The following is a 27,424-nucleotide window of genomic DNA, read 5'->3' on the forward strand; positions in this document are numbered from 1 at the left end:
TCAATTGATAGATCAGGATCAAAGATGACCCCAAGTTCCAGTTCACCCTTCCAGTTCCAGTTTACCCTTATCTGAATTTAGCAGAAGATAATTCAGAGACACTTGATGTTCTGTAAGGCAAGCAGCAGCTCCCCGGCATTATTACCTGGCTTTAGGGACAGATATCAATCAATCAATATTTATTATATAGGAGGCTGTGTTGGTCCAGTGCTTAAAGAAACAGGCTTGTAACCAGCAAGTTCAAATCCGAGCTCAGCCACTGACTCACTGCGTGTGACCCTGAGCGAGTCACTGAACCTCCTTGTGCTGCGTCTTTGGGGTGAGACGTTGTTGTGAGTGACTCTGCAGCTGATGCATGGTTCACACACCCTAGTCTCGTATGTTGTAAAGCGCTTTGAGATGGTGGTCCACTATGAAAGGCGCTATATAAAAATAAAGATTATTATTATAATATAGCACCTTTCATAGCGGACCACCATCACAAAGCGCTTTACAAGACAGGGAGCAGGGTTGCCAGATTTCTGCTGGGTTTATAGCCCAAAGTCATTTAAAAAATAGCCCAATTAATTGATTTTAACTCAAAGCAAGCTTATTATTAACACACAAGCCTATGCATAAAAAAAAGCTTTTGCAAGAAAAGATACCCTATATAAATGTGACAGAAAATACAAGCCCCAGTACAGCTCATCCACACGCCACTGTCAACAAATGCGTACCGAAGCTCTGAAGGGACAAATCAACATTCATACCAGCAACCAAATTACAGCGCGATCCCTTTATCGAAATACTAATGCTGACACTGTATCCCAAACAATATCGAAAACATGAAAACAGTTTCAATCTTTTAAAGTTATACCACTAATCTAATTACATTAACAACCCACAACTCCTTAATATTTCGTGGCTGGGTTTTTAAAGTAGCCCAATTCCGCGGAAAAACCGCGAACCTGGCAACTCTGATAGTGAGGAACAATGCATAATACATTAAAGACAGTGTAATACAGGGCATAACGCATTCAATACAAACAGTTCGAAAAAATTCAAATACATTACATACAAGGCTAGGATGTGAATTCTAAACGTTTTAGATGCATGAACAGGATTTAAGGTATTAGGATGGCGCGCAAACCCTGAATTTAAGACAACAGCTGATAACATATCAGGCTTAAAGAGTACTGTATGCAAGAGAGAACACGTGGGTCTTGAGAGTTGATTTGAAGCGAGCGACTGTGAGTTACATGGATGAAGGCTGGGGATCAATTAATAAAAAATTGGTCCATTGTGTCTTAAAAAGAAAATATCCATGCAAAATCAAAACACTGCCGCTTAAAGCCTTTGAATTTGTTTTAAAAAGGTTTTTTTTTTTTTTTTTTTTCAGTACAATTTCTTCACTGTGTGAATTCGCTGGTGAGTTTTGAGGTGCTGCAGCTGTGTGAAACACTTCCCGCATTCAGAGCAGCAATACGGTTTCTCTCCTGTGTGAATTCGCTTGTGCAATTTCAAGTTTCCAAACTGAGTAAAACTCTTCCCACACTGTGTACAGTGATACGGTTTTTCTCCTGTGTGACTTCGCTGGTGTCTTTTCAACTGTTCTGATGAAATAAATCGCTTACCACATTCACTGCAGCAAAAGGGCTTTTCTCCTGTGTGTGTCCGCTGGTGTGTTTTAAGGTGGTTTGAATATTTGTAACTTTTGCCACATTCAGAGCAGCGATACTGTTTCCTCTCTGAGTGAATGCGCAGGTGGCTTGTCAGCTCTGCAAACGTATTGAAACTCCTCCTGCATTCTGTACAGCAATGCAGTTTCTGTCCAGCGTGAATCTGTTGGGGTCTACAGAAGTGGTCAGAACCCCCCTCTTCAACGGGGTCAGATTCAAGTTCAACGACCTCCTGTTTAATGATGATCGACTCGATTCCAGGGATCTCTTCATTAATGCAGAGAGGATTCAGTTCAGGGTTCTCCTTTTTAATATGGACAGGATCTAGTCCAGGTTTCTCCTCCTTCCCTTCAATAGATGTCAGCTCTGTAGCCCGCTTTGGACTCCTGTACCATTCCTGGTCAAAGAGCTCCTCTTGAATGGGAACTGATTCTGCCTTCGACCCTTCCTCGGCGTGAAGAAGAGCATCTCTCTCTGCAGGACCTGTGTCAAAGACAAGAGAGAAACACTGTATCTTAAACTATGTCCATTCTAGACTGCACATTCAGTAGCTTGTCATTATGTGCGAGAAGGGGTGAATTTGACCCAAAACCCCCAATTATATTTTGTTAGCTCTGACCATTAGACCTGTATTGAACATGTTTAATTAATTAATTTTGCTGTTCAAAATTAAATTGGTACTGCTTGTGAATATAATTTCTCTCATCAATACGGACATGATTACTGTTACACACATAGACCCATCTAACTACAGTACAAGAGACAAGCAATTCAATGCATCTGCAAGGCTTCCCACTAGCAGATTGAATGTAAGCAGCTGTACTCTTATATTAATTATTAAGAAAGCAGTAGGGCAGGGTAGCACATTTCTTTATCTCTTTGAACAGGCAATCGAAGGAGTGCATGAATATAAGCCTGTGATAATGGACAGGCAGTGCCCCACATTTTAAAGAGGACTGCAGTAATGCGTTCATGTGCCAAGTGTATCAACACAAGAGGAATACTTCATTGCATTTTGAAGTACTTCAGGTAATTCCTCAAGCAATACCAACTTAATTCACTGAATTTAGAAAGTTATTTTTCTATTGAAACTGACGTGAATCTACCTTCCACTGTTCTCCATGCCGCTGCGCTTGCGTGACCCATCTGTTCACAGTCACCACCTTGAACAAGCAGTTCTGGACAGATTATAACCCGGGAGTTTTTCGGTGCGGTGTGGACTGCAGGCACCGGGTCCCGGACTGGCTGGACCGGTGCAGTGGAGCAAACCCGTGCAGGGGGGGCTGGCAGGCCGTGAGCAATAATACTGTCGCTGCCGGAGTTTTGTGTTTTAGTGTTTGTGAGAGGGTGTGCAAAGATCTGATCGGCGGCGTTCATGCATTCTCCTTCCCGTATTGCTTTCAACTCGCTCTCCGCTATCTCCAAGCGCAATCGCACGCTTTCAAATTCATGGTCTCTCTCGTCCAGTCTGAGGTGGAAAACCGCGCACTTGCTGTCCACGAACTTTGCTAAGGCAGACATGACGCTCAGCACAGCCGCTTTCACCGCGGGCTCGATAGCGGAGGCGAGCTCCTCTTGCAGGAGAGACGCGGAGGAGCTGCAGATGTCCATCTCTTTCGTTTCACAGGCGCGTCTCATTCCTCCTTTTCTTCTGGAAACGCAGCGTTATGAACGGAAGCTGTTCTGTTCTGGTCTAACTGGGAACCCCCGGGTCCTCTTTCTTTATCCAGCACTGCCTGTAATGTTCAGTTATTTTTTTTTTTATATAATCGGGGCAGCGGAGATGCTGAAACCAGACCTCGGGGGTCACAGAACGAACGTGTTAAACAAAATAATCACATAAACGAGATTTTTCTACAGCAACCGCAAAACGGGGGAGCAATCCGCTTCTCTTTCGCTCCTGCCGTGCTGTTTATGCCCTCAGACTGGCACACACGTGTCTGTTTCCGCGCTGGCGCCACCTAGCGAAACCCGCCACGACTCTCGTCTGGAGGCGCCGACATACACGACCAAATATATTCTATATATCAAGATACTTAACCGACATGAACCGTAAGAGACTCCGCGCCGCCTTTACTCGAGTGCCCTGCGTGCACGGTGTTCACAGATATAAAGAGAGCGCGGGAGGTTTGCTTTTTTTTCTCTCTTGAGACTCAATTGAGCCAAATTTTCGCTGTCCAAAAAATGCATCAGACTTCTACAGCAAATGTCACTTTCCCCCAAATGCCTCTCAAGGAAAACTCAAACATTGGCAAATTATGACAGTAATTATGTAACATGATACTTTCTCAGCACAGTCCGCATGGGCAGAAATACGCAGAAACCCACAGCCAGCACAGACAGGATTGGCGCAGCATTCAGAAGTGCGAATCTGAGGAGGCTTTAGAAGCTATCTGCTCTTTATTCATTTGTAAAATTAATACCCTTTTTAACAGGTTTTCAAGAATAAAATGACCGCACAGCACACTGACGGGGGTGCTGCGCCAATGGCTGTCTTTGTCCCAGTCGCTTATATTGCTGTGTTGTTAATATGTTTAATGTTACGCATGTTACCCAAATGTTGTAAAATGAAATGTTTTTTTTTTTTTTCAAATACTATTTGTAATATCTGCAATAAAAAATAGCATGCTTTAAATTGTTATTTGCTGTTACAGCTTCCTTAGGCTGTGTAAACAAACTGGACTGTCAATAAAGTCCTGCTTTTAGATAGTAGAATGCACGGTCAATATAGTTACAGGTGTGTAACTATAGAAGACTGTAAAGCAAAGACAATGAAAATCGAACAGGACTTTCTATTGGTTCCAGATTGAAACGTAAAGAGATAAACGAGAAGACCAAAGAGCTGAAACAGATGCTTGGAGAGGGAGAGAGAAGAATGGCACCCAGTTTAAACGAGCAGGCAGTGATATGTTTCAGCCATCAGAGACATATGCAAACCATGACGTGAACCATGAACCGTGTAGACTCGACGTGATCCAGGCAACACTCCTCTTGAAAACCTTCTGTCTTGTGTTTTCAACCCCCACAAAAGATACAACTTAATACTGAAATGCTAACAAATATACAGAAACAGCCGTATCGAAAGTGCAGGGCTGTGTTTACAATGTAGCCCAGTTTTTAACCGGGAGCTTTACTGCATTTTCAGCAGAGAGGACGAAAACGTCACCGCGCTTCAGTGAAACGCACCGGTTCGCTTAGTACCTCGCTGCGTGTTTTTGAAATTCAATGTTGAAACCACTGTTGGTAGTAACCGTGTGCTTTGTTTCAAATCCCAGAAGGCTAGTCAAAGTTAAATGAATAAATTTGAAGCGTGGAGGTTTGTAAATATGGACATGTAATCTCCTTTCTGCGAGGCGCGGTTAACACACTTCAGCACACGCTGCCGACACGTCTATTCTAATCCACTGGGAGAATTTCTTTGCTGTGTTTTTATCACTTTTCTTTATCTATGATCCACTCTGGTTACAGCAATTTAATTCCCCTGGCGTCACCACGGCATTCTCTTAGTAGTTTAATATTTTACTGGGGGTGTATTTCATAAGGAATGCCGCCTCTCTCTTTTGTTTATAAGCAAGTGAGTGACCTCATACCATTCCTAATATTAAAAAAAAACATGAACGACCCCCCCCCCCCCGTAGATTCTCCTGCATTCGCCTGTGTATAAGTATAGGTAAAACATTCGATGTAGAACAGAAACAGGTTCAGAGTGTGTGTGAATTTAACACGATTCCCATGTATTCGTCTCTGCACAAATACAACTATAATACGCAGAAAAACAATAACCATTACGAAGACAAAAAGAACCTGGAAGGAACTGGAATATAGGTTTTTAAAACAACTGTACCATATACTGAAAATGCATGCATTCAGTGATCATTTTTTAATTAAAACTTGATTTAATGTTAACCCTGTTAATCCTCCACTTCATTGATTCATTGATCAAACACCAGAGCCCTGTGGATGATCGATCAAACACCAGAGCCCTGTGGATGATCGATCAAACACCAGAGCCCTGTGGATGATCAAGCAAACACCAGAGCCACAAGCAAGGGATTCCTAAACAATCTGCTGGATCGCTAGTACCTCAATAGTGGGCGTTTCTATGCCAACAATGTCCATCTCCTGTTATGGTTTCAACTATTTTATGTACTGACTCTACAGTTTTTCTATCGAAGACAACAGAGCGTGTTGTAATTCTCAATAGAGACACATGGGGGCGCACTTCATTGTTTTAATAGAGCGATGCAGCAAATTAGCTCTGCAGTCACAAAATGGAGGCGACTGTGTCAGATTTATCATTAATGAGTCTTTTTGATGACAATTAATCAAGCAATAAATACATCTTTGAAGGAGTAATTAATAAAACCCTGCTCAGAGACTTTGCTAAAATATTAGTTTATTTATACAGAATTAAAAAAAAAAAAAACACATGCATTTGTCAATCCATTGTTACTGAGGGAGGCTGAATGGCCCAGTGGTTTAAGGAAACTGGCTTGTCACCAGGAGGTCCCCAGTTCAAATCCCAGCTCAGCCACTGACTCACCATGTGTGACCCTGAGCGAGTCACTGAACCTCCTTGTGCTCCATCTTTGGGGTGAAATCTTGTTGTAAGTGACTCTGCAGCTGATTCACAGTTCACACACCCTACCTTGTAAAGCGCTTTGTGATGGTGGTCCACTACAAAAGGCGCTATATAAAAATAAAGATTATTATTATTATTATTACTTCTATCCCCCTAGACTGCACATTCTTTATTTCATTGGTCTTGCATTGCTGTTTTCTACAGTACAGAATGGCAGAAATCTAATCACGAGACCCTGTTCAGACAGCCTGAAATCTGTATTTATTAAACAAAGCTCATATTCACAGCACTGTTGACTTAACTGTCCAAAGCAGTTGAATAAACAAAATACTTTATTATCAAATCTTATTTTAAGCTAAGGGACTGGTGTCTTATTAACTGTGTTACCCTAATGATTCTCTTCTCATATTTAGTACACTTGTTAAGCTGAGGGAATGCAATGCCATTTTGAAGCTTGGAACTTGGTTTCATGCTCCTGCACAGCACACCAAGGAAGACTTGGGGTTTGACACTGCAACCTCAAACTAGGTCTCCCAGTCTCTTGGAACCAGGTTTCAATCCACTCTTCCTGAAAAAGTGGCTTTGCCTTATCTCAGCTTGACATGAAGTCAGTTCAAGAAATAATTTGCTATTACAGTCTGTGAGTTTGCAGGTGTCCTTTCAGTTCTGCTTTTGCAATGAAACTCTCCCCACATTCACTACACGTCCCCCTCCTCCATGAATGCGTCGCTATGTTGCAACGCTGCGTAAGTGTTTGCAACTCTGGCCATATTCAATGCATGTTCCTGTGCTCCGTGAATGCGCTGGTGTGTTGTGAGGTGGTGCAAGTGTTTAAATCTCTTCCCACACTCAGGGCAGCAGTACGGTCTTTCTCCTGTGTGCGTGCGCTGGTGTCTTTTCAGCTCTTCTCTCGTATTGAAACTCTTCCCGCAGTCGCTGCAGCGATACGGTTTCTCGCCAGTATGGACGCGCTGGTGTGTTGTCAGGTGGTGGGAGTATTTGTAACTCTTCTCGCATTCAGTGCAATGGTAACTTTTTTCTCCCGTGTGAATTCGCTGGTGTCTTTTCAGCTCTGCTGACCGACTGAAGCCCTTCCCACACACGGTGCAGCCGTGCGGTTTCTCTCCAGTTTGAACTCGCTGCGGTCTACGGATCTCTTCATTAATGTGGACAGGATCTAGTCCAGCTTCCTCCTCCTTCCCTTCAATAGATGTCAGCTCTGTAGCCCGCTTTGGACTCCTGCACCATTCCTGGTCAAAGAGCTCCTCTTGAACGGGAGCTGATTCTGCCTTCGACCCTTCCTCAGCGTGAAGAACAGCATCTCTCTCTGCTGTCAAAGTAAAACAAACAGCAGTTATTTAAATAAATTCATATATTGTTGATTCTAGACTGAACATGCAGGCATTGTATTGTACAAACATTCACTTTAGCAGTCCAAACACACAATCACAAGCAGAGGACTGTCGCAGAGTGAGTTATGGGTCACTGTTTTTTCAGGATATTACTATATTATGCAACACCTTGTTTTATATTTGCTACCTGTGCAATCAAAACTTTGGTATGAACAGAGTTCTCAACCATTAATTAACAAGCAGCATCACAGAGATAATTAACATGACCATTTGCATCACTCTGCTCTCCTTAAGATAAACAATTCAATGCAATACGTCACTAACTTTCTCAGGGGCTGTGTAATGGTCCAATGAAAGCAAGTTTCCACACAGAGCAATGCATCAGAGTAGCACTATGTTAGCAAAGATTCTGCTAAGTTTTTGTCATCTCTCTCTCTCTCTCTCTCTCTCTCATATATGATCTATATATATATATATGGAATATATATATATTATATATATATAGTGTTACGTAATTTTTTTGTTATTAAAAAAATGGCTAATTTCCAACAAAATACGACGAGTAGAATATTCAAAACGCAGTTCTTACGTCAAGAAGTGACAGTTCACTGTGTTCTACGAGTGTATTCTTAGAAAAATTTTATAGTGACTAAACTAAACCTGTCCTCGTTTAAATCCTGTGTTCAAGATGAACATGTCTGCTTTTATTATTACATAATTATATATTATTTATATTATATTATTAATTATATAATTATATAGATATTAATATAAATGTAAGCCCCGATTTGTGTGTGTGTGTGTGTATAATTTGTTTTCTGTTTTGCTGAATCAAACCCCAGTTGATTCGTGTGTTTTAGAATTTTTTATAAACCAGTTACGTAATTCAACTTCAGATCTACCTTTCCGTGCTCTTCTCCACCCCGCTGTGCTTGTGCGGCCGCTCTGTTCATCGCCTCGCATCAGCAGGTCCTGCTCGGAATAGGTCCCATCCTCCTGGATTAAAACCCGGGAGCTTTTCGGTGCGGTGCGGACTGCAGGCACCGGGTCCCGGACTGGCTGAGCCGGTGCGGTGCAGCAATCCCGTGCCGGGGCTGGCAGCCCGTGTGCAATCACACCGTCGCTGACCCGGGTGTTATTTGCAGGATCATCCACGGTTTCCTTCTCGTGTAGATGAAAGAAGTCGATATCAATGCCGGAGTATTGTTCATCCGCGTTTGCGAGAGAGTGTGCGAAGTTTTTCTCGGCGGTGTTCATGCATTCCCGTTCCCTTACTGCTTTCAGCTCGCTCTCCGCTATCTCCAAGCGCAATCTCACGCTTTCAAATTCTTTCTCTCTCTCGTCCAGTCTGAGGTGGAAAACCGCGCACTTGCTGTCCACGAACTTTGCTAAGGCAGACATGACGCTCAGCACAGCCGCTTTCACCGCGGGCTCGATAGCGGAGGCGAGCTCCTCTTGCAGGAGAGACGCGGAGGAGCTGCAGATGTCCATCTCCGGAGACGTGTCTCAATGGGTCAGCACCTTCTCTTGTGCGCCGACGCCGCTTTATTCTGCCCAACTGCAAATCTCCTTGTGCAAAACGGGCTTTTAACAAACGCGCAAATTGCAACCCCGAAACTCCAGCGGCGGTGCCCCTGTCTCAAACAATAGCTCCCCGACTCTACGGTCATTTCCGCCTAGTCAACGTCCTTCCTGACGCGGAGAACAGGGAAGCGCGAAGCTGCTGGTCTAGCGCCATCTCCCGCACACCTCCAGGAGGTACCTTAGCATCGTCAATGCCATCCTCAAAACAACAGGAGAACACGGTTTATGGGTTGTTTTTTTTTGTGGTAATATAAATTCAGCCAACGGTTTCTATGTACTTTTTTTTTTTTTAACTCATGTAACCCTGCTTCTAGTCTCAGGTGCCCATTCTGCGTCTCTCAGGCTGTCGAGTTCAGTTGCATCCTTGAACTGCATCCTCATAGCTGACCTCGGGGCTGCTGTTTTGGGGGACGTTTCTTCAGGGAGCCCCCCGTCCCTGAATTATCAGCCTGCAAAGTGAAGGTAGGGGCTGCAGGGCAGTTTTTAAAGTGGCTTTAAGAAGGTGATAGTATGCGCAATACAAGTGAAATTGGTTGGATGATTTCACCGCATTCTGCCGGAGCAAGTGATTATGCGTCGATTTTAAATGCTATCTACGGCATGCTATTGTTACGCTTTTTAAAGCACTTGTAAGGTCAATTGCGACGAGCTTGTAGATTTAGTACGGAGCTGCGTAACAAAGTTGCATACCAGATAGTTCTTCCCTGTATCTCCTGAAACACGCACCTGTTTCGGTTTTCTCTGCCTGTCCATCGATTGAAATCCTGTAATCTGCATCGTTAACATAAAGGTTTCTCATTTAAACACGGAATCGTCATTCCGCCACTTTTATGTAAATGAAACCCATTCCGCCTATCGGGAAAGCAGCAGAAAAGTCATTTTCTTACGGAAACAATGTAAACAGACGGAGAAAGCGAGTTTTTTTTTTTGGACTGTCTGAAGACAGAGCCTTTTCTGTAACACAGGTTCAATTTGCATCACGTTTGCATAAACCGTCCCTAAGATGTTTGTTTATTTATTTCAAAGCTGCATTGCAATGGACACATTTAGGGTCTGCTTCACTTATCAGTTCAGTTTGTAGAACGTTTCCTGAAATGGTTCTCATTTAAAATAAGAACGTTAAAAAAAAAAGTGAAATTTGAGTCAGCGGTTTGAAATTCACCTCTTTCTTTTGGTGTTACTCCTGCGAAAACAATGCAGATCAAACCGTGCTTGTTCTTTGCGTAATGAGAGGGTCACACATGGGGATGTAACCTTGATGCTGGGGGAGAACACTGCGGACCTGCAAAGACAAACAATACGAATATCTGCACAGCGCTTTGTATTAATAATAATCATCATTGTTGTTGATGTAGTCCTGTTGATTATGAACCATTTATCAGAGCAATGATTGAGTGTTGGGGTTATAAAAGCAAACCATTCAGTTCCTTACAATGCTTTATTTTACTCAGTTTATAAGAAAAGGCAATTCAAAAGCAGACAGATCATTTTAAGATTTCCCTATACTTGCATAACACAATTTACTGGGCTACAGAAATGCAGAGATTTAAAATATGATCAGTTTTGCCCACGACTGTAAATCAAAGAGATGTGGTGTAGGGACATCTCATAAAATACATTTATTAGTGACCAGCATGAGGAAATGTTAGTCTGCATACCATATAAAATTAAAAGTTTATTTGTAAATAAAAATACAACCAAATAGAGTATGTACGCTTTCTGTATCTGGCGATAGTTTTAGACGACCCCTAACTCCAGTGGGCCTCTATTGGAGTGCACCTAAGGAGAAGAATGGTGCTGTATGAAGGATGGCAGCCCTGAATGCAAACACAGCCACCAATCTTTACTGAAGACTGCAGGTACACAACCGGCTCACACAATAGCTTTGAAAGTTGCAGTCAGGAAGACAAGAAAACAGCAAGGTTCAACGCATCGGTATTGCTACAAAATTAGAAAATTACAAAACACAAACAATTCAATATAAAAAGGAAAGAAAAAAAAAGATGCAATCAGCCCATTATCTGAGCTTCAAGTCCGTCTCTCGCTGCAGTCTGAAAGCAACAGCAAGGCGCTACTCTCCCACTCTCTTTCTACAGAGTTCAAAAACAGCAAAATTTTTATCCTAAGAGAGTTTCGATGCAAAATCACTAGGTATGCTTTTTGGAGACAAAGAGTCATTGATTAAACAATTTGCTACAACATGTTGGCTTTCGTCTTCCAGAAAGCGTGGGTCTTTTAATCAACACATTCTCTGTATATGCAAACTCATACAAGCAGTTGAATAACCATTGGTCAATATCGTCTTTACAAAGGTCTATGGGCATCGAGAATCCCCAGTGGTTACTCCTGCCAGTCATGGGCAGAGCGAACTGTTCTGTGAACTGTATGAATGCCTTCCTTAGGTTTTGCTACAGGGCTAGAGTCAAACGTGAAAAACAAAATGAAAATCTTTCCACAGACTTGCAGCTGACTCACCGACCCTGTCCAGCAACTGTACTGCTGGTAGAGATTGAGATGAAAAAGGGAACGCAGTCAAATGATTTATACATCTTTCTTCCACACCATGGCAACATCCAGATTAGACACTCAAGCAAGAAATAAAACAGAAGGCAGAGAAATTATCTTGGCTTAGCAGTTTTGTTTTTTTTTCCCCCATAGAAAAGAAACATTTAAATCTGACAAAAAACTGTTTTACTTTTTAAAGTAGTTCCTGTTCCCTCTTTATATGGGTGATGATGAACTTTGAAGCTTTAGTAAATGTTTTTGTTCAGAAAAAGGAGATTGTACTCTTTGATGTGCCTGTTGCAGTCAAGACTCAGAACACCATCACTATTCCAAGCTGGACTTTAACACATTTAGGGGGTGTGCCTGACAGCATGGCTGGACTCTGTGTGTTTCTTTAGCTGGGAGTGGAAAGTAAAACTCTTTCCACACGCAGTGCAGTGGTATGGCTTCTCCCCTGTGTGAATTCGCTGATGTGTCTTAAGGTGTGGCATCTGTTTGAAACTTTTGCCACACTCACTGCAGCGGTACGGCTTCTCCCCTGTGTGAATTCGCTGATGTGTCTTAAGGTGTGGCAATTGTTTGAAACTTTTGCCACACGCAGTGCAGCGGTACGGCTTCTCCCCTGTGTGAATCCGTTGGTGTGTCTTAAGGTGTGGCAACTGTTTGAAACTTTTGCCACACGCAGTGCAGCGGTACGGCTTCTCCCCTGTGTGAATTCGCTGGTGTCTTTTCAGCTCTGCCGATGCAATGAATGTCCTGCTGCATTCAGAACACTGGTACAGGTTCTCTCCAGTGTGAATCTGCTGATGTAAAGGCAGTGTTGCTATATTAGTGAAACTCTTCCCACACTCAGTGCAGCTGTAGGGTTTCTGCCCTGTGTGAATTTGCTGGTGTAATGCAAGTGTTCCAGTGAAACCCTTGCCACATTGTGTACAGTGATACAGTTTGTCTCTTGTTTGCATCTGTAGGTGTCTTTTCAGCTCTGCTGACCGACTGAAACTCTTCCCACACACTGTGAAGCCGTGTTCTTTCTGTCCAGCGTGAATCTGCTGGGGTCTACAGAAGTGGTCAGAACCCCCTTCTTCAATGGGGTCAGATTCAAGTTCAAGGACCTCCTGTTTAATGATGATCGACTCGATTCCAGGGATCTCTTCATTAATGCAGACAGGATCCAGTTCAGGGATCTCCTCTTTAATGTGGACAGGATCTAGTCCAGCTTCCTCCACCTTCCCTTCAATAGATGTCAGTTCTGTAGCCTGCTTTGGACCCCTGCACCATTCCTGGGCAAAGAGCTCCTCTTGAATGGGAACTGATTCTGCCTTCGACCCTTCCTCAGCGTGAAGAAGAGCATCTCTCTCTGCAGGACCTGTGTCAAAGACAAGAGAGAAAGTCCGTAAAATCTACAATCACACGTCACAGCACCCACCACCACCCTCACCGCCATCCCAGCATGCACTGTGAGCCTTCTTTGTCTTGTGTTGTCTCGCGTGTGTAGCAGTGGTCAGTTGCTTCTGCTATCTCTTCTTAAGTGTTTTTTTTTATTTCTGTTTTCTATTTAATATTCTTTTAATTTTCTTTTTCAAAACTGCAGTCTTCAAGGAACGGATTACGACCCTATAACGAGGGATTACTGTATTTGACAAGGAGACAAGTGGTTAAAAGTAGATGAACTCTCTCTGACTCTCTGGAGCTCTCTCCCAGCTCTGGTGCGTGATGCTCCCACCGTCGCTCGCTTTAAATCAGATCTCAAGACCCTCCTGCTCTCTCTTGCTCTCCGTGATCTTTAAGCCTGATATCTGCTATTAGATGCTGTGTTGCTGCTGCTATCCTGTATTCTGCTCTTTCCACTGTATTTAATGCACTATTTCATGTATTATGCTGCTATCCTGTATTCTGCTCTTTCCACTGTATTTAATGCACTATTTCATGTATTATGCTGCTATCCTGTATTCTGCTCTTTTTACTGTATTTAATGCACTATTTCATGTATTCTGCTCTTTCCACTGTATTTAATGCACTATTTCATGTATTCTGCTGCTATCCTGTATTCTGCTCTTTCCACTGTATTTAATGCACTATTTCATGTATTATGCTGCTATCCTGTATTCTGCTCTTTCCACTGTATTTAATGCACTATTTCATGTATTATGCTGCTATCCTGTATTCTGCTCTTTCCACTGTATTTAATGCACTTTCATGTATTATGCTGCTATCATGTATTCTGCTCTTTCCACTGTATTTAATGCACTATTTCATGTATTCTGCTGCTATCCTGTATTCTGCTCTTTCCACTGTATTTAATGCACTATTTCATGTATTATGCTGCTATCCTGTATTCTGCTCTTTCCACTGTATTTAATGCACTATTTCATGTATTCTGCTGCTATCCTGTATTCTGCTCTTTCCACTGTATTTAATGCACTATTTCATGTATTATGCTGCTATCCTGTATTCTGCTCTTTCCACTGTATTTAATACACTATTTCATGTATTCTGCTGCTATCATGTATTCTGCACTTCCCACTGTATTTAATGTATGATGCATTTCTCTATATTTGAAGTATTATAGATCTTCTTGTTGTTACTGTATCTTATAAAGCGCTTTTTGATGGTGGTCCACTATGAAAGGTGCTATATAATATAGATTATATATATGGATTGACTGATTCATTGATTGATCATCTAGCTGTTAAATATAATATAATATAATATCAGCTGCAATGTTGTTTTCAGTTACTGGCCAGGAAAATTGGATATATTTGTTTAATAGTCCATTGTGTAAAAAGCTGATAATTAACATGTCATTAAAGTCAGCCAATTACATTGGATTTCCACGCTGTCAATCACATTTACACAGAACAGGGGACCAGCTCCTGCCATGGCACGAGTCTGCATTTAACAAGTGGAAATATACTCCAAGTGTTATTATATTACCTGAATTATAATAAAAATAATAGTCTGGGGGCAAACTGTCCCATATTAAGAACAGAAAAATCTCATCTTAAATGTTACTTTTTAGGTGCATCTATGGCTTATTCTGTATCTGCAGAACGTTTCATATATAACAGTTCCTCAGATCTACCTTTCCGTGCTCTTGTCCATCCGCTCTGTTCATCGCCTCGCATCAGCGGGTCCTGCTCGGAATAGCTTCCATCCTCCTGGATTAAAACCCGGGAGCTTTTCGGTGCGGTGCGGACTGCAGGCACCGGGTCCCGGACTGGCTGAGCCGGTGCAGTGGCTGGCAGCCCGTGTGCAATTATACTGTGGCGGACTGTGTGGTTTACAGATTCACCCTCAGTGAAAAATGAAAGGCGTTTCACACGGTGCCCTTCCTTCTGCCTTCGCGGTAGCGGCATGATATTAACGTGCTTTTTTTCACTGGTGTTCCTGAAAGCCTGCGTTGTGTTCTCGGCGGTGTTCATGCATTCCCGTTCCCTTATTGCTTTCAACTCACTCTCCGCTATCTCCAAGCGCAATCTCACGCTTTCAAATTCATGGTCTCTCTCGTCCAGTCTGAGGTGGAAAACCGCGCACTTGCTGTCCACGAACTTTGCTAAGGCAGACATGACGCTCAGCACAGCCGCTTTCACCGCGGGCTCGATAGCGGAGGCGAGCTCCTCTTGCAGGAGAGACGCGGAGGAGCTGCAGATGTCCATCTCGAGTTTTGTTATCTGGTTTTTAGGCCTCTTCTGAAACAGCGCCTTGGCTTCTGTGCTCGAGTTAGTTTTATTCTGCCTTTACTGTGAAACAAGCCGCCCGCCGCAATCTTACACTCCCGTCAGCAGCGGGGAAGAACATAAAACGCTTCTTGCAGACCCAGGCACAGCCTGCAAACAAGCCCGACTAAATAATAATAATTACGAGAGCTCTCCTCCCTCTCCCTCTCCCTCTCCCTCTCCCTCTCCTCCTCCTCCTCTCTGATACACTAACAACACGCTCCCTGGAACGGGTCTTCCTGCTACATCTGGCGACATCTAGCGAATACCTCCACATGTTCTATCCTTCCAGCCCTTATCATTAACCGCTTAATCCTTTCTAGGGTCGCGGTGGACCGGAGCCGGCAGACACAGGGCGCAAGGCAGGACTACACCCAGGACGGGACGCCAGTCCATCACACGCAGACACTCACACAGAGGGAATTTAGAATGACCAATCAACCTGAGCAGTATGTTTCTGGGCTGTGGGAGGAAACTGGAGTACACGGAGAAAATCCACGCAGACACGGGGAGATCATGCAAACTCCACACAGACACGGGGAGAACATGCAAACTGCATACAGACACGGGGAGACATGCAAACACACACAGACACGGGGAGATCATGCAAACTCCACACAGACACGGGGAGATCATGCAAACTCCACACAGACACGGGGAGATCATGCAAACTCCACACAGACACGGGGAGAACATGCAAACTCCACACAGACACGGGGAGATGCAAACTCCACACAGACACGGGGAGAACATGCAAATCCACACAGACACGGGGAGAACATGCAAACTCCACACAGACACGGGGAGAACATGCAAACTCCACACAGACACGGGGAGAACATGCAAACTCCACACAGACACGGGGAGAACATGCAAACTCCACACAGACACGGGGAGATCATGCAAACTCCACACAGACACGGGGAGAACATGCAAACTCCACACAGACACGGGGAGAACATGCAAACTCCACACAGACACGGGGAGAACATGCAAACTCCACACAGACACGGGGAGATCATGCAAACTCCACACAGACAGACCCCTAGACCGGAATCGAATCCAGCGAATCAATTTTTTAAATTGTTTTTAAGTTTCTTCACAATTTAATATCGATTTTCCAAATGTATGTAAACGTGTATGTGAAAATGCAGACAAAAAAAATGCTGCAAATCTGTACTAACCCTAAACCTGATTGCAAAGAACCAAACAGATGATCCTGGAAATTGCGCAGAACAAGTGGATTAAGATAATGAGGACTAACCTACAGCTCTGGCCAAAAGCTTTGCATCACCCTATAGAATTAACTAAACTTACCTCATAAAGTCGAATGAAACTTGCTCAATAATGTTATGTTCATATATTGAATTGCATACAGCTTTGTAGTTTTCCTATACTTAATGTAAAACTGACTCGCAAAAAAATGAAAAAGTGGCATTTCGAAATCTAACATGAATACTAGTAGCTCAAATTCGAAAACTGTGTTTTTTGTTCGCAATTCTTTATTTTTTTTATTTTTTTAACTCCCCTATTATCTGTTGATGATGGAATAAAGTTGTAAAATACCAAAATATGCAGAGTGAAATTGAAATCCCTATTTGGAGTTCTATTTTATTACATTAGAACAGACAACTAAAATGTAAAATTGTATTCAATATTTTGTGTTCATTAATTTTGCAGGACTACAGTTGGGGGCTGCAATTTTGAAAGGATTCTACCAGTAAACCTTTTTAAACAAATGGTTCTCCATGTAACCCATCGAAACAGTCATGTGGAACCGTTGCTCTTAAGTGCGTAGTATGGTTTCCACTAGACTTTTGCGATATCATTTTGTAGTTTCTTCAATTACCTGATGTTGAATAAAATATCTCAATTATTGTCTAGTGATTGAGATCATGTCTCAACCCTAAGATGTTTGGTGATGCAACTTTTGTTAGCTGTTTAAGACCTTATTTTTCTAACCTGATATGCAGAATTGTGTCACATAGATATATAACAGGCACCTTGTACAAAAAGGTACATCTCTATTACACCCAGCGCAAACATATTTAACTGCAAAAAAATCTAATGTCATGTTATCATTCTTGCATTATAAGAAGACAACATTGCTGCACATAGGCACAGAACAGTTTAATTGCGTGACAATGGAGAATTCGTTTATACAGCGTGGTAACTGGCATTGCAGTGCATTAAACTGAAAACCGTATCAAAATGACATTCTTAAAGTTTATTTTAAATGTAGGGCCTTGCTGACTGAAATATAATGAATCTTGGTAGTTAATCCCCCCCCACCCTACCCCACCCTGACTCCTAGACAAATACATATTGCAAAACTGGAATAATCATCATTTCTTAACAGTCAAATAAAAATGCTTTTAAACACAGATAATGTTATGTTTCGATCAATTATAAACAAAACCCATGCATATAAAAAGGATCCCGCTCCATTTTACTGCAAGGTCGCATGTGTCTGTGTGCCACGCCTTCGGGACAATCCTGACGGAGGGAAGAGAAAATTTAAAACAAGGTGAAAAAACGCTTACAAATTGTTATCACAGTCATGATCAATGTAACACCGCGTTCCAAACGACCGCCTCTTGAGTGATTGTTCTGGGAAGCAGTTTTAAAAGGTCCTGCATCCTTTATTGTGGCCTGGTTGAAGTAACTACCGAAGTGACCATGTGTCCGTCTTCCTCAACTTCTCACAGGAAACACTTTGCATTTTATATGACAATAATGTCCATTTGTTTATTAAAAAAAAAATCCACAATTAAAAAGCCAACATCCTGTATAGTACACGTGTAAAAATTGTTTTATGTTGCCTTAAAATATTCTGTTATGAATATTATTATTAATTAAAGAAAACTGGAGCTGGTTTGAACCTGCAGTGCTCAGAGTTGCTCTAACTTGTCCATTCTCCCGAAACGTTAGGGTTTGTTCAGGGTTCAGTGCATCATAGATAAAGCTCTTTGAAAATCAAGGAAATCTAATTCAAAATTCAGGGCACTGTCACATGTAAAGTATCATATTTTGCAGAACGTGTACGAAACAATTTTATGAATCACGTGTACAGATTATCATTTTTCTTTATAGAGACAAATGCACCGATACCATCAATATCAACGTTTTTCAAGCACTTTACAACAGCTTGTGAAACGGTGTTGTAATGAACGGTAGAGTAGCTGCAAGGACAGCGTTCAGTTCCAGTACATCAGATGCATGTTCACCGTTTAGGTCTTGCAAAACAACCACTGTGTAAAACTCCTGTTGATCTGCTGCAGACATCTTTTTAGCCTTTTCAGAGACAGTTTACAGTCTGCAGTACTTTATATGCAATCAGAAGGAACATTAGTCACATGACAATCGCTGCACAGCACTATGTCCATTGCAAATACACACAATCACACAGCAGAGCTGGACAGTTTCGTTGGTGTAATTTAAAAAAAAAAAAGAAAAAAGTGAAATAAATTATTTTTATTTCTTAAAAATATTGTAAAACTCAAGGTATAGGGTTCATTTCACAATTTCCACGCAGCCTGTGAAATCGCGATTTACATAGGACCTTAAATCACAGAAAACGCCCAGGCACGGTTTAACCCAAATCAGACAATCGCTTCCCAAGATGCAACTTTTACAGCCAACTAGGTCTCAGTTTAAATTGCAAAAATGTTACATTGTCATTAGCAAAGGTCCAGCACAGTCCAAATCAAAATCCGGTCCAAAGATACATCTTGTAAGGAGATGCAGTCGCTTGTGTGTCAGTTTCAGTAACAGCCAGTGATGCTCTAAAGTCTGCCACGGAATACCTTACAAACCCACGGCATGCTCTACCCATGCTGCAAACAGCTATGTTTCCTCATTTGGGAATGGAAAGTAAAACTCTTTCCACATGCAGTGCAGTGATACGGTTTCTCTCCTGTGTGGATTCGCTGGTGCACCGTCAGTGTTCCTGAGCGGGTGAAACTCTTCCCACAGTAATCGCAGCTATACGGCTTCTCTCCGCTGTGAATCCGCTGGTGTCTTTTAAGGTCCGTTGACATAATGAAATTCTTTCCACAGTCAGTACAATGGTAAGGTTTTTCTCCTGTGTGAATTTGCTGGTGTGATTTAAGGTGTTGTCGCTGTTTGAAACTCTTCCCACACTTACAGGAATATGGCTTCTCTCCTGTGTGAATGCGACAGTGTCTCTTCAGATCGGCAGAGGTATTGAAATTCTTCCCACAATCAATGCAGCAGTACGGTCTTTCTCCTGTGTGAATTCGTCTGTGTCTTTTTAGATCTGTTGACGTACTCAATATTTTCCCACATTCTGTACAGCAATGCAGTTTCTGTCCAGCGTGAATCTGCAGCCGTCTTTCAAAGCGGTCCGAACCCCCCTCTTCAACGGGGTCAGATTCAAGTTCAAGGACCTCCTCTTTAAAGATGACCGACTCGATTCTAGGGTCCTCCTCTTTAATGTGGACAGGATCTAGTCCAGCTTCCTCCTCCTCCCCTTCAATAGATGTCAGCTCTGTACCCTGCTTTGGACTCCTGCACCATTCCTGGTCAAAGAGCTCCTCTTGAATGGGAGCTGATTCTGCCTTCGACCCTTCCTCAGGGTGAAGAAGAGCATCTCTCTCTGCAGGACCTGTTTCAAAGACAAGAGAGAAACACTGTGAAGTCTACAATCACACCAGATTGCACGTTAGGTAACCTGACAGTACAATGTTAGGATAACTGAAATGGGCTCCAATAGCAAAGGCCCAAACAAAATGATAGACCTGTCTTCAGAATATCTGCTTCTTGAATTGGATATAACATATTCGATATTAAAATATTGGGCTCCATTAACATCACCTGGCTGTGCTACTCTTAGAACAATACAATCATTTTATGCAATAAATAATGTCATAAAACGCAGTCTCAGTCGATGGAAATGAAGGCTGATAAGGGTTATTCTATACAGCAGATAGCATATTTTCTAGTGGAAAATGTCATTTCAATTAACAAAAAACAACTTCATATAATTTAGACGTATGTGTTTTGTTTTCATATAATTGAAATGTGTTTGTGCAATCGTTTCAAATAGTTAAACTGCAAACTAATACTAATAAAAAAAAATCATTGTAAACTTAATATAACCTTTTGTCTTAAATTTAATATGATTACTTAAAATTAAAAGTCATGCTTTTGATTATCAACAGGTTACGTTACACTTAACTCGAATATTTAAAAAGGTGAAATTCTGCCAGACGTGTCATCCTTATACCTTATCAGGTCAATTAAAGCAACACACTCCGGACTCAGCCCATCTGACTGAGATCAGTCGATTGAACGGGACTTTATCAAGCAGAAAACACCTCATAGGAATCGGCCAGTAGGTACTAGCCTCCTAACCCCTGAATCTAACTGTGTTATTATTAAAGGCATTTCTACTACTATTGCAACGCCGCTCTTTAGCGCCCTCTAGCGGCTACTACATATGGAGTCCTTTAAAGCTTTCATCTGGACCTGCTCTGCCGGGGTTAGCTGGCTGGCACGTACCTACAGGGCCACTCCTATGGGATGATTTTTGTTGGATGATGTCCCGTTCAATCGACTGATCTCAAATCAGATTATTAAGAAATAAACCTTTTTTTTTTTTTTTTTTTTACTGTCATTTCCATAGTTGTATGTTTTTGTTTGGCAGCTTAGAAGCTGTCATGGCTGTGGTTGTGCTATACTTGTGTGTGTGTGTGTGTGTGTGTGTGTGTGTGTGTGTATGTATATATATATATATATATATATATATATATATATATATATATATATATATATATATATATATATATGCAACTGTTATTGATTATATCGACATAATAAATGTTAAGGATGACAAATCTGGTGCAATTGTGTGTTTTTAAGATGCGAGTTAAGTGTAGCGTACCCGAAACCATGTTAAATTCAGCTTCAGATCTACCTTTCTGTGCTCTTGTCCATCCGCTCTGTTCATCGCCTCGCATCAGCGGGTCCTGCTCGGAATAGCTTCCATCCTCCTGGATTAAAACCCGGGAGCTTTTCGGTGCGGTGCGGACTGCAGGCACCGGGTCCCGGACTGGCTGAGCCGGTGCGGTGCAGCAATCCCGTGCCGGGGCTGGCAGCCCGTGTGCAATCACACCGTCGCTGAAGAATGAAGCTCTTTTCCGGCGGTTCTCTCGCTTCTCTGCTAGATGGATGATGTCAGTGTTCGTGCAGAGGTGCTGTTTGTTCGTGCTCGGACAGTCCCGTTTCCTCACTGCCCTTAATTCCCTCTCCGCTATTTCCAAGCGCAATCTCACGCTTTCAAATTCATGGTCTCTCTCGTCCAGTCTGAGGTGGAAAACCGCGCACTTGCTGTCCACGAACTTTGCTAAGGCAGACATGACGCTCAGCACAGCCGCTTTCACCGCGGGCTCGATAGCGGAGGCGAGCTCCTCTTGCAGGAGAGACGCGGAGGAGCTGCAGATGTCCATCTCGAGTTTTGTTATCTGGTTTTTAGGCCTCTTCTGAAACAGCGCCTTGGCTTCTGTGCTCGAGTTAGTTTTATTCTGCCTTTACTGTGAAACAAGCCGCCCGCCGCAATCTTACACTCCCGTCAGCAGCGGGGAAGAACATAAAACGCTTCTTGCAGACCCAGGCACAGCCTGCAAACAAGCCCGACTAAATAATAATAATTACGAGAGCTCTCCTCCTCCTCCTCCTCTCTGATACACTAACAACATGCTCCCTGGAACGGGTCTTCCTGCTACATCTGGCGACATCTAGCGAATACCTCCACACTTTATATACTGTTATTGCGCAATGGAATTAAGGCTATAATATATAATGTATAGATGGAAAAAAACATTGCGTGTTCTGAATTGTGAAACACAGACACCCGTATATAGTCTTCATACCTGATGTGATTCTCTTTTGACGTTTAATCGCAATTTCATGGGGTTTCAAATCTATTTGCTTAATTGGGCCTGTTTACTTGTATTCAGCTCTTATGTAACAGTTTGCAGTTATAAGTTACTTATAAAATGTTATAGCTAACTTGAAATATTAAACTGTTTAAGGCCTGAAAGCATGTGAAAAGGTCTAATTAAGCAAATTATCATTTCTATTAAGGGTCTAGTTCAGTGATTGAGCGCTCGGTTGGAATGAAAACCAGCAGCCACAGGGGCTCCCCAGGACTGAGTTTGAGAAGCCCCGCAGTACAGGAAAAGGAATCCGTTAACATAGACGAGGTCAACCCTGGTCCTGTAGAGCAACGATCCCTTAATCACCAATGTCTAAAGACTTGCAACAGTTTCATTTTGACTAGTTAAGCAGTAACGTTTTCCATGTAAGTAGTAATTTTTTCAATTAAGTCATTTAGAGATAATTTGGAACAAAAACTTGAACGCCCTGCAGCTCTCCTGGGCCAGAGTGGCCCTGATTTAACTGAACACATGCACTTGCATTCTTCAAAGATGGATGATTTAAGGGTCAACTATAAAACCTGCTGGGGTGTGGCTCTCCAGGACCAGGTTTGGCTGCCCCTCCATCAACGCGTCCCAAATACACCTTCCTGAGCATCTCCAATGTGCTGACTTACCCTGAGCAGAATATCAAAAACAAATTATGAAATCCACATCCACAACACCAGAAACAGGTTTTAATGCACAATGTTGCCCAAAGCTACATGAACATAATCTAGATCTATCTAACATCATGTGATGAAATAACATAGCCTCATTCTGAAAGCCATCCTAACCAGAGCTTCCTGGAGATATCTTTAATCTAACTTTGTCATTTCTTTATATGAGAAAAGTGATTTGAACCTGGCCAGAAACACCCTCAGATGTTAGAATATTGCTCTGTGATGGTAGAGCGCTTACAGCTGTGCAAAGTGAAATGTGTGAATGGTGCTGACACTGCTAGGGTAGCGGTGGCCAGCACCCTGACTGTCCATGAAGCTCGGTCCTGTACAGGGAGTACAGAGGTTGCAACTGAAATGCTGTAGTGACATCACGCCCGTCTTCCTCCACTTCTCACAGGAAACACTCTGCATTTTATATGAAAAGTCACTAGTTTATGTTTATTAAAAAAAAAAAAAAAAACTTACAATAATGCCAACATCCTGTAGGATACATGTGTAGAAAAAAAATGTTGCCTAAAATCTTATTATTATTATTAGTTATTATTATTATTATTATTATTATTATTATTTAATTTGAGCTGGTTGACTAAAGCAGGGTTTGAACCTGCAATGTTCACGGTTGCAGTAATTTGTACATTTTTCAAAACTTTATGGAAAGTTTTAATGCACTGTTTGTTAGTTCTATCATTTGCTCTGTGCATCGCAGAAAATACCCAGGCACGGTTTATCCCAAATCAGGCAATCGCTTCCCAAGATGCAACTTTTACAGCCAACTAGGTCTCAGTTTAAATTGCAAAAATGTTACATTGTCATTAGCAAAGGTCCAGCACAGTCCAAATCAAAATCCGGTCCAAAGATACATCTTGTAAGGAGATGCAGTCGCTTGTGTGTCAGTTTCAGTAACAGCCAGTGATGCTCTAAAGTCTGCCACGGAATACCTTACAAACCCACGGCATGCTCTACCCATGCTGCAAACAGCTATGTTTCCTCATTTGGGAATGGAAAGTAAAACTCTTTCCACATGCGGTGCAGTGATACGGTTTCTCTCCTGTGTGGATTCGCTGGTGCACCGTCAGTGTTCCTGAGCGGGTGAAACTCTTCCCACAGTAATCGCAGCTATACGGCTTCTCTCCGCTGTGAATCCGCTGGTGTCTTTTAAGGTCCGTTGACATAATGAAAGTCTTTCCACAGTCAGTACAATGGTAAGGTTTTTCTCCTGTGTGAATTTGCTGGTGGGCTTTTAGGTGTGGCAGCTGTTTGAAACTCTTCTCACACTGCGTACAGGAGTATGGCTTCTCTCCTGTGTGAATGCGACGGTGTGTTTTCAGCTGTGCTGATGTGATGAATCTCTTCCCACACTCAATGCAGTGGTACAGATTTTGTCCTGTGTGAATTCGCTGGTGTAATGTCAGTGTCCCTGACTGACTAAAACACTTCCCACATACACTGCAGCAATATGGCTTCTGTCTGGTGTGGATTTCCTGGTGTGTTTTAAGATGTTGTAACTGTTTGAAACTCTTCCCACACTTACAGGAATATGGCTTCTCTCCTGTGTGAATGCGACGGTGTCTCTTCAGATCTGCAGAGGTTTTGAAACTCTTCCCACAATCAATGCAGCAGTACGGTCTTTCTCCTGTGTGAATTCGTCTGTGTCTTTTCAGATCTGATGATGTACTGAATTGTTTTCCACATTCTGTACAGCAATGCAGTTTCTGTCCAGCGTGAATCTGTTGGGGTCTACAGAAGTGGTCAGAACCCCCCTCTTCAATGGGGTCAGATTCAAGTTCAAGAACCTCCTGTTTAATGATGACCGACTCGATTCTAGGGTCCTCCTCTTTAATATGGACAGGATCTAGTCCAGCTTCCTCCTCCTCCCCTTCAATAGATGTCAGTTCTGTACCCTGCTTTGGACTCCTGCACCATTCCTGGTCAAAGAGCTCCTCTTGAATGGGAGCTGATTCTGCCTTCGACCCTTCCTCAGCGTGAAGAAGAGCATCTCTCTCTGCAGGACCTGTGTCAAAAACAAGACAGAAACACTGTGAAGTCTACAATCACACTAGATTGCACGTTAGGTAACCTGACAGTACAATGTTAGGATAATTGAAATGGGCTCCAACAGCAAAGGCCCAAACAAAATGATAGACCTGTCTTATATTATATAATAATAATAATAATAATAATAATAATAATAATAATAATAATAATAATTAACCACAACAACAACAATAATATTAAATAAATAATATTGGATTGGATTTAAAGAACAGGAATTACCTTCTAAAATTGAATTATATTTATTATTTAAACTAAGTATTTGTAGAGACGTATTAATTAAGTCGTAATTGTGGGTGTATTGACCGTTTTAGACATTTAAATCCTTGGCTTCACTACTATTAGAAAAATACAAGCACTGTATGCAATACATGATGTCATACAACACAGTCTCAGTCAATGGAAATGAAGAAGTGAAGGCTGATAAGGGTTATCGTGCACAGCTGTACGAGGGTAAGGGTTATCGTGCACAGCTGTACGAGGGTAAGGGTTATCGTGCACAGCTGTACGAGGGTAAGGGTTATCGTGCACAGCTGTACGATGGTAAGGGTTATTGCACAGCTGTACGATGGTAAGGGTTATCGTGCACAGCTGTACGAGGGTAAGGGTTATCGTGCACAGCTGTACGAGGGTAAGGGTTATCGTGCACAGCTGTACGATGGTAAGGGTTATCGTGCACAGCTGTACGACGGTAAGGGTTATCGTGCACAGCTGTACGAGGGTAAGGGTTATCGTGCACAGCTGTACGAGGGTAAGGGTTATCGTGCACAGCTGTATCATGACGGTACGTAAGGGTTATCGATGGTAAGGGTTATCGGTAAGGGTTATCGTGCACAGCTGTACGATGGTAAGGGTTATCATGCACAGCTGTACGATGGTAAGGTTTATGTAGGTCATGTAGGTATGTTAACTGACACAGTCCCAGTCGATGGAAATGAAGAATTGAAGGTTGCCTGCTTCTATCATCCTCCCAGCCCCTCATCTGTTCATTACACCGAAACAACGTCTGCTTTGGCATGCTGGTACCGAAAGGCTGTACAGGCTGCAAGACCCTTTCTCAATTACATCCTTACACATTCTTTACACCACCATTATTTACGTATGTATTTATTCTTAATAAAAATGAAGAGCGCGACCGTTTTGATTCTGTCTTAAATTTAAAACGATTACTTAAAATTAAACTGTATGTTTTTAGATGAATAATTTTCCCTGAAACCATGTCGCAAATTCAACTTCAGATCTACCTTTCCGTGCTCTTGTCCGTCCCGCTGTGCTTGTGCTCAGCGGGTCCTGCTCGGAATAGCTTCCATCCTCCTGGATTAAAACCCGGGAGCTTTTCGGTGCGGTGCGGACTGCAGGCACCGGGTCCCGGACTGGCTGAGCCGGTGCAGTGGCTGGCAGCCCGTGTGCAATTATACTGTGGCGGACTGTGTGGTTTACAGATTCACCCTCAGTGAAAAATGAAAGGCGTTTCACACGGTGCCCTTCCTTCTGCCTTCGCGGTAGTGGCATGATATTAACGTGCTTTTTTTCACTGGTGTTCCTGAAAGCCTGCGTTGTGTTCTCGGCGGTGTTCATGCATTCCCGTTCCCTTATTGCTTTCAACTCACTCTCCGCTATCTCCAAGCGCAATCTCACGCTTTCAAATTCATGGTCTCTCTCGTCCAGTCTGAGGTGGAAAACCGCGCACTTGCTGTCCACGAACTTTGCTAAGGCAGACATGACGCTCAGCACAGCCGCTTTCACCGCGGGCTCGATAGCGGAGGCGAGCTCCTCTTGCAGGAGAGACGCGGAGGAGCTGCAGATGTCCATCTCTTTCGTTTCACAGGCGCGTCTAATTCCTCCTCTGTTTTTAATTTCAGCCGGGTTTCAACGGGCGAGCTACTTTTGCAAAAGCACCGCCTACACCTCCCTGTAATCTTTACAGTAGCATCCGCAACTTTCACGAAGAAAAGCATCTATGTCTCAGCGAGGAGAACAGCACCTGAACGAATTCAGCACAGTCTCCCCCTGCGCCGTTTCCTTCCTCATCCAGCGACAACCTGCACCAAGCATCTCGTCACTTCTGCTTCGTACTTTTTTTATCTTAAAAAGAAAAAGAAAAAGAATGGCGCCATCTACCGAAACGGGAATTGAAAATATATATGAACTTGAGATGAATTGCTCGTTAAACTCATTTGCATATTTGTAAAGAGGAGACCATTATCTATTCTACTATAGGAGGCTGTGTGGTCCAGTGGTTAAAGACACGGGCTTGTAAGCAGGAGGTACCCGGTTCAGCTGAGCCACTGACTCAGATGACGCTGAGTCTTCTGGTGCTGCGTCTTTGGGGTAAGTGATTTTGCATCGATGCA

At 42.6% G+C, this 27,424-nt stretch overlaps 3 protein-coding genes across 4 annotated transcripts; all 3 read right to left on the reverse strand.

Annotated features, from left to right (window-relative positions):
- Positions 1 to 563: 563 nt before the first annotated feature.
- Positions 564 to 9,126, reverse strand: LOC121305281 (zinc finger protein 135-like). Of its 2 annotated transcripts, XM_041236856.1 has the most exons (3): positions 9,078 to 9,126; positions 2,765 to 3,263; positions 564 to 2,141 (listed from the first exon to the last, which is right to left on the reverse strand). In XM_041236856.1, exons 1-3 carry the CDS (start codon positions 9,081 to 9,083, stop codon positions 1,375 to 1,377), a joined length of 1,272 nt encoding a protein of 423 aa, XP_041092790.1. In that variant the 5' UTR covers positions 9,084 to 9,126; the 3' UTR covers positions 564 to 1,374. The 2 variants fall into 2 exon arrangements, with proteins under 2 accessions (XP_041092790.1, XP_041092789.1); XM_041236855.1 differs by lacking the exon at positions 9,078 to 9,126 and having other exon boundaries at positions 2,765 to 3,650.
- LOC121305287 (zinc finger protein GLI4-like) lies at positions 6,313 to 9,083 on the reverse strand. The gene is made up of 2 exons (XM_041236873.1): positions 8,495 to 9,083; positions 6,313 to 7,570 (listed from the first exon to the last, which is right to left on the reverse strand). The coding sequence occupies exons 1-2, from the start codon at positions 9,081 to 9,083 to the stop codon at positions 6,939 to 6,941; spliced, it is 1,221 nt and encodes a 406-aa protein (XP_041092807.1). The 3' UTR covers positions 6,313 to 6,938.
- Positions 9,127 to 10,838: 1,712 nt separating the features above from the next.
- On the reverse strand, positions 10,839 to 27,103 carry LOC121305189. Its single transcript, XM_041236732.1, has 6 exons — positions 26,315 to 27,103; positions 23,981 to 25,029; positions 21,336 to 21,942; positions 19,229 to 20,024; positions 14,764 to 15,416; positions 10,839 to 13,047 (listed from the first exon to the last, which is right to left on the reverse strand). Exons 1-6 carry the CDS (start codon positions 26,880 to 26,882, stop codon positions 12,032 to 12,034), a joined length of 4,689 nt encoding a protein of 1,562 aa, XP_041092666.1. The 5' UTR covers positions 26,883 to 27,103; the 3' UTR covers positions 10,839 to 12,031.
- Between the last annotated feature and the right edge of the window lie 321 nt (positions 27,104 to 27,424).

This window comes from Polyodon spathula, chromosome 42 (genome assembly GCF_017654505.1).
Source record: "Polyodon spathula isolate WHYD16114869_AA chromosome 42, ASM1765450v1, whole genome shotgun sequence".
In the NCBI taxonomy this organism is placed as follows: domain Eukaryota; kingdom Metazoa; phylum Chordata; class Actinopteri; order Acipenseriformes; family Polyodontidae; genus Polyodon; species Polyodon spathula.

Excerpts from the sequence above, each read along its gene's own strand:
- LOC121305281 (XM_041236855.1), bottom strand. The coding sequence starts at position 3,296 with ATGAGACGCGCCTGTGAAACGAAAGAGATGGACATCTGCAGCTCCTCC. Across the intron at positions 2,142-2,764 it reads GGCATGGAGAACAGTGGAAG|GTCCTGCAGAGAGAGATGCT; the intron begins GTAGATTCACGT and ends TCTTTGACACAG.
- LOC121305287 (XM_041236873.1), bottom strand. The coding sequence starts at position 9,083 with ATGGACATCTGCAGCTCCTCCGCGTCTCTCCTGCAAGAGGAGCTCGCC. Across the intron at positions 7,571-8,494 it reads GTGGAGAAGAGCACGGAAAG|CAGAGAGAGATGCTGTTCTT; the intron begins GTAGATCTGAAG and ends TTACTTTGACAG.
- LOC121305189 (XM_041236732.1), bottom strand. The coding sequence starts at position 26,882 with ATGGACATCTGCAGCTCCTCCGCGTCTCTCCTGCAAGAGGAGCTCGCC. Across the intron at positions 20,025-21,335 it reads ATGGACAAGAGCACAGAAAG|GTCCTGCAGAGAGAGATGCT; the intron begins GTAGATCTGAAG and ends TCTTTGAAACAG. Across the intron at positions 13,048-14,763 it reads ATGGACAAGAGCACGGAAAG|GTCCTGCAGAGAGAGATGCT; the intron begins GTAGATCTGAGG and ends TCTTTGACACAG.